Below are 6,484 nucleotides of genomic sequence, written 5' to 3'. Positions count from 1 at the left end.
AAAAAAAAAAAAAGAAAAGAAAAGAAAATCCCTCGGATTAGCCATAGTCCACTCTGTAAAATGAGAGCCAAGGGACTGCGGGACCTGCTTAACTGCTTGTTCTGTACCTCCAGATGATGCCAGCTGGCTGCATGCGGGACCACCCCACAACGAATACATGGAGCAGAGTTTCCAGGGCCTAAGTGGCATCCTGAATCTGCCTCAGGCAGAGGCCCTGGAGGAGGCTGCCCGGAGGCACACAGAGCTCACGGGTTCTGCACTTGAGGCCTGGACAGATGGGGAACTGAGCAATTTCTGGTCTGTCGCAGGATTGTGTGCCATAGGACCTTCTGCTTGTCCCTCCCTGGAGCTCTGCAGACTGACCAGCTGGAGCTCTCTGTCTCCTGACCCCAAGTCAGAGCTGGGGCCTGTCAAAGCTGACGGGCGACTCAGGTAGCAGGATCCCAGCCAGCACAACCCGGAGGAGCCGGGGAATTGCACCTTACAGACAACGGAGGGACATCTCTCCCACAGACAAGAACCAGAGGCCCAGGCAGTTTGCCCATTTGAGCCAACAGGAACCTACACTGAGGGCAGGGAAGGTGGGTGCAGTACTCTCTACTGCTAACGGCCCTGCAAGAGACCAGCGGTCCACTGGAGCCATGAGGAGGCTCTTCCTCTGCTCCTCGCTAGTTTATACTTTTTTAATAATTAAAATGAGTGGCAGAGGGAGGACGATGTGCAATAGGGCTCAGAGCAGCCCCAGGATATGGGCCATGGCCATGGGGAGCACCACAGAGCATATCGGTTTCTGCTCTGGGGAGGCATGGGCTGCCTCCCTCTCCAGAGCCTCCATCCCCAGCCTGCGCCTGAACTGCGCACTGCTGAGGCTCTTAAGAGGCCCAGGTGTCTCTGAGGCTCTGAGGCCCGGAGGACAGGTGATCTGTGGGGGCTACCGTGGAGCTGGACTTTAGTGAGCAGGTCTCTCCTCTGGGAGCCAGGGAGCCCTAGAGCAGTGCTGGGGCCGGCTCTTGGGCTTCCTTAGGAAATGCACGCCATCAGGGCCTACTGAGATCCATGAAGTTTCCCCACTGGAGGAGGGAGCCCACTGGCAGCACAGGGAGGCTGTCTGTCAGAGCGCTCACAAGAGTCGCCTTGTGCCTGAAGCTCAGTGCGAGGTCTGAAATATGCAACAGAGGAAATATATCTCTATCTCTCCAAGCTCAATGTCCTTGTTTGCTTTCGGCTGCTGTGACAAAGACCATGACCAAAGGCACGTGCACAAAAGGGCTTGCTTTGCCCATCATAAGGAGAAGCCAGGGCAGGGACCTGGGAGGCACTAAACACAGGCCATAGCTAATGCTTTTTGGCTTGCTCCCCGGGCTCATGTTGTGGGACCCTCCCACAACAGTCGTTAATGGAGGCATTTTCTTGACTTCCCAGATGATCCCGGCTTGTATCAAGTTGATAAACTAGGTGGCAAACTGAGGGCTCGTGTTTTCTACTGTATGTGAGGGAGCGGTGGCTGACCCCTGGATTTCTAGAAGTTCTGATAGGCTTGAAATAGTAACAGTCCCTGTAGCAGGAACTGTTGAAAAATCCAACCAGAAGCCAGACAGCTTTGCAGTGGAGGCTTCTTTCTGCAGGGAAAATGGGGCCTGGGAGGCTTAGAAACCTCGTTGCTACTCAGCAGGCCAGCATTAGCCGTGGTTCTAAAAAGCCCCACCTGGCCCTCCACTGCTGCCACTGGGCCAGACTGCAGTAAATGATAGCTTAGGGGCCTTCGGCATCACGGAGGCCCATCCCCAAAGCTACATACATCTTTCTCGCTACCTAAGTCTTGCCTTTGTAGCCTGCTCAGGAGAGGCTGTTGTGGTTATGGCCTACTGGTTAGTTCTGTAGGCTTCCCTTTATGGCCCTAGGACCCGAGTGAATGGTGCCTAAGTTCCTCGCTGCCTTACCTTTCACAAGCTCTCTGCCTTTCCATCTGATTCTCCTCCTGTTGTAAGGAAGGGCTCAGTATTAGTTCTTCATGCCTCACATAATGTGGGAGTAGGGATGGAGGTTTCTGGACCTCTAAGATCATGTCATCAGCTGCCACACTGGGCAAGGCTCAGTTTAGCTCAGGGAGTACAGTACGTTGTTAGCTGATGGCTGCCGGAGGTGTAGCGATCTCCCAGTTGCCGGGAGGGCGCTCCTGACCACTAACAAACAGCACTAGGGTGGGTGGTTTGCAGCCTTGCAGGTTGGGACTGCCAGTCTTCAGGTAGCAAGTCCCGACTGAGAGCTGGAAAATGAGCCCTAGGGTCAGAGCCCCTGATGTTGGGTGCTCTTCGGAAGGGGTGGAGGCCTCCAGGGCCATTCTGTAACTGCACTCTGCAGTTCTCACAGGGCGAGGCTGGCCAGTCAGGAAGTGCTACTGGAAGGAACACACAACATGCTGTTTTGTCCAGAGGAGATGCTTGCTTACTCTGTCAACCACTTTAATGATTATTTGATGCTAGCTCTCCAGGTGGTTAAGGTGGGTGGTCCCCCCCCCTGCCCCGCCCCGTCTTATTTATTTGTTCTGGTAGGTTTTTTGGTGGTGGTGGGTTTTTTGTTTTTGTTTTGTTTTGTTTGAGACAGTTTCTCTGTGTAGGCTTGTCTGTCCTGGAACTTGCTCTGTTCTAGACCAGGTTGACCTCGAACTTAAGAGCTCTGTCTGCCTCTGCCCCCCCCCCCCCAAGTGCTGGGATTAAAGGCGTGTGCCACCACTGGCACTTTGTTTTAATTTACCAATATCAACTCTTATGTCAGGTACAGAAAATTACCAGCTGGATTCAGCAGATGAGCTACAGGCAGTAAACCATGGTAGACTGCATCGGAGACTACATCGTAGCGGCCACACCCAGGACCACTTAAGCAGCCCACGGCACAGTAGTTCTGAGTACTGGGTTTTGTTTTTTAATGTACATACTTAATGTATGTGCTGGGGGAGTGCACACACCAATGTGCACACATGCAGAGGCCAGAGGACAATGTCAGGATCCCACTCTATCAGTTTCTACCTTATCCTTTGAGACCAGATCTCTTATTGAACCTACAACTTGGAGTTTTTTAGCTGGCTGACCAGCCTGAAAATCTCAGGGAGCCTTCTGTCTCTGGCTCCCAAGCATTGGGGCTACAGCTGCTCTTGGTTTTTTGTTCATAGGTGCTGACCAAAGGGCCCTATCTTCTGGCCTAACAGAAGCAACTGTTCCTTAGGGAAGGGGCCTTTGAGATCTGCTGAGCCCGGGTTCCCTCTAGCTCAGAGCTGCGGTAGGAAATGTTTGCAGCATCCTGGCCAGGCCCCTCCCTTACATTGGTAAACAAACTGCTGGAGAACCCTCCCTGAAGACAAAGGTCTCTTCCTAGCTCTCCAGCCCCAGGGAGGAAAGCCAGAGCAGGTTTCTATGGACTGGAGGGGGCAACTCCAGCACTGCTAGGCCTCTCCTGAGGGACAGGGACAGGGCATCACACAGCAGATATGTAGGAAGCAAAATAAAGTTGAGCTGCAGCCCTAGACTCTCAACTCCCAACTCTGAGCACCAGACAGAGGATGGAGGGTGAGGACAGAAAATGCTGTTCAGACTGACCTTCCAAAGGCCATCAGAGCTGCGGGGAGCAGATGGAGCCAATGGCCAGAAAGGAACACTCTCTTCCTCACCTAAGTGCTTCCCAGACATGCTGAGGGCTGTTAGAAGAAACAGGAGTGAGCAGATGGGTACTGGGGTGAAGTGTTAGGACTCTGCGCCCCTAGAGGCTAAGCCCGTATCCCAGGCTTGCATTGGATCCTAAGGCCGAGCTCCTCTCTGTCTCCATGGGCCACCTACACAGGTTCATCCAGGGAAAGGAGCAGGCATGTAAACAAGGATCCTTGCACTGCTGTCTCTAAGTGGGGGATGAAGTATGTGCTAGCATCCTGCAGCCAGGCAAGGGGTCTGATGTGGCTAGAAGGCAGTGGAGGGAAAGATGTCAGAAGCTTGTAGAAGCAAGAGCAAGGTACCTTGAGCCACAGACCCATCAGTAAGAGCAAAGGAAGCTGGGTAGCAGTGGTGCAAGACTTCCTTGCTCTGCTTTTCTTGGTCATAATGGTGTCCCCAGAGAGGTAGCCTGTATGAGGCTGCCCAGGACCCACCAGTAAACCCTGTGGCAGTATGTTTGTGTGCCCAACTGTTGGACAAAACCACTGGGGCAGATTTCCCCAGCTGACTGTGTAGTGCTGTGTAGAGTGTGGGGCCCTCTAAGCCTTGGGTGCCCTGCAGAACTCAGCTTTCCCCATATAACTCTTATACGGTGTCTGTTAGTGCCCTTGGGCAGGACAAGGAAAAGGCTACAAAGCCCTTAGGTACCTGAAAGTCCCCCTTTGCTCTGTGGACAGACCCCAGGCCAGGAAAGCCTACGAGGGACTGGCAATGGGTGACCCTGAAGAGCAGTGTGAAGGGCATGTGTACATGGGGATGGGGAGAGGGCTAAAACCTTTGCCTTCTAATTCCTTCAACTGCCACCAAGCTATGAGCCCTCAAGGACACTGCTGCACTTCTACCCCACGGTGGCTTGCCTACCCTCAGGAAGCAGCCACCTGTCCTGTCCCTTTCCATCTCTCTTTTTAAAAATATTTATTTATTTTGTGTATACGCATACACTGTTGCTGTCTTCAGACACACAAGAGGGCATCCAATTATAGATGGTTGTGAGCCACCATATGGTTGTTGGGAATTGAACTCAGGACCTCTGGAAGAGCAGTCGGTGCTCTTAACCGCTGAGCCATCATTCCAGCTTCTTCTGTGGAGATTTTGTTCTCACCCGGACCCTTGACTTCCATCATCACTTGTTCCTGTGACCTGGGCTCCAGGCAATGGTCTCAACAGGACTTCAAAGCATGTCCACTAGTTTGAAGGTTCCCTCAGGTTTGGCAGGAACCACGTGGACAAAAGTCTTGTAGAGCACAGCACCCTTGGGCAGACTAGTGACCAGATCCACAGCCTCCGAGTTTTTGGGATTGGGCACGTAGACGTCTTTCGTGTAGCGGACTATCCCCTCCTCCAGGGCATACAGGCACTTGTTCCTCCCAAGGCCCACCTGCAACACACAGACCCCGTCAGCTGGAAGAAGACAAGTGGTCTGTCCTTATGTCAGACTTCTCCTTCAGAGTAGAGCCTGGGGCAGAAGGGCGGGCTCCGAGAGGCCCTGCTATGGTATCTCTTCTCCACTGCTTGGCACTTCCCTCACCAACTCCCTGAGAGAGCAGGGAGAAGAAAACAATCCTAACAAGAAGAAAACTGCTAACAGCAGTAACAGCAACACAGCTGCTCAGAAGCTACAGTGGACAGATCCCTAAGCCAGGCTCCCACAAAGGTGCCACAGAGCGCTGCTCCTGACAGATTGCTGTTCCCAACAGCCGGCTTTGCTTACACTTACAAAGTTTAAATTCTATAGAAAATACAGATCAAGAGTGTATGGGTACTAGCAGTAAAACAATCATGATGTCCAGGACGCTGACACACAGGGCCTACTCACAGTTAAGTCCTGATTCACAGCTTACACAGAGGACTCATTTCTCTGTGCATTAGACAAATATATTTCCTGCCCTATTTCTTGATGATAATATAGTTAAGTATTTTAATAAGCAGTATATTTAATAGAGATTTTAGAATTGCTTATCCTCTTTTTTTCTTTTACAACTTGAAATTAGACGTATGGCAAGACTTGAGGGCCTTGAGAGATGAGTCAATGGCTACAAAAACTTGCTGCTCTTCTAGAGGATTCAAATCGGGTTTCCAGCACCCACACAGCAGCTCACAAATGCCTACCACTCCAGTGGTCTGAACAATGCAACACTCTTTTTTAAAGGAAAAATAAAAAAGGAGAAATCTATGCATTTCAATGCTATATTCTAAAGTTATTCTAAATATTATTACATTCTAAATATTATGCATGATGGCACATGCCTGCAATGTTTGCCAAACTCAGAAAGGGGATCGCTACAATGTTAAGACCAGCTTGGGATACATGGAAAGTTCCAGGCCAGCCAGAGGTACATAGCAAGACCTTGTCTCAAAAACAAACAAACAAACAAACAAACGATATGTGGCAATCTTACACAACCAGTCCCATACTGTTTGGTGTCTCTCTGATTAAAAGCATGAGTCTAAAGCCAGCAGTGGTGGCACACTGCTGTGCTCCCAGCATTCAGGTGGCTGTGGTAGGAGGATGAAGCATTCAAGGCCAGCAAGAGGAACAAAATGAAACTCTTTCCACTGCTAAACACCCTGTGATTTAGGTGAGTTACTTTCTTGTGTCTACAGATTGGGAATAAACTCGCTACTTCATAAGGTCATCTTAAGGATCATGAAGTTCTTTTTTTTTTTTTTTTTTTTTTTAATTCTAATTTTATTATATGTAAGTACACTGTAGCTGTCCTCAGACACTCCAGAAGAGGGCGCCAGATCTCATTACGGATGGTTGTGAGCCACCATGTGGTTGC

General features: G+C 50.7%; 2 protein-coding genes across 2 annotated transcripts in view; one reads left to right on the top strand and one right to left on the bottom strand.

The window, feature by feature from the left end:
* The window catches only part of Xylt2 (xylosyltransferase 2), a 13,975-nt gene extending 12,775 nt beyond the window's left edge, over positions 1 to 1,200 (top strand). The window contains exon 11 of the mRNA XM_021177651.1: positions 114 to 1,200. Coding sequence (XP_021033310.1) covers positions 114 to 436 — 323 coding nt within the window. The 3' untranslated portion in view covers positions 437 to 1,200. The remainder of the gene's footprint in view (positions 1 to 113) is intronic.
* Positions 1,201 to 4,609: 3,409 nt separating this feature from the next.
* Mrpl27 (mitochondrial ribosomal protein L27) overlaps positions 4,610 to 6,484 on the bottom strand; it is a 6,919-nt gene continuing 5,044 nt past the window's right edge. Inside the window, exon 4 of the mRNA XM_021176092.1 lies at positions 4,610 to 5,079. Within this exon, the coding sequence (XP_021031751.1) occupies positions 4,873 to 5,079 (207 nt within the window). The 3' untranslated portion in view covers positions 4,610 to 4,872. The remainder of the gene's footprint in view (positions 5,080 to 6,484) is intronic.

This window comes from Mus caroli, chromosome 11 (genome assembly GCF_900094665.2).
Source record: "Mus caroli chromosome 11, CAROLI_EIJ_v1.1, whole genome shotgun sequence".
NCBI lineage: Eukaryota > Metazoa > Chordata > Mammalia > Rodentia > Muridae > Mus > Mus caroli.
The sequence above is the reverse complement of the archived record's forward strand: the minus strand, read 5'-3'. Positions and strand labels throughout refer to the sequence as shown.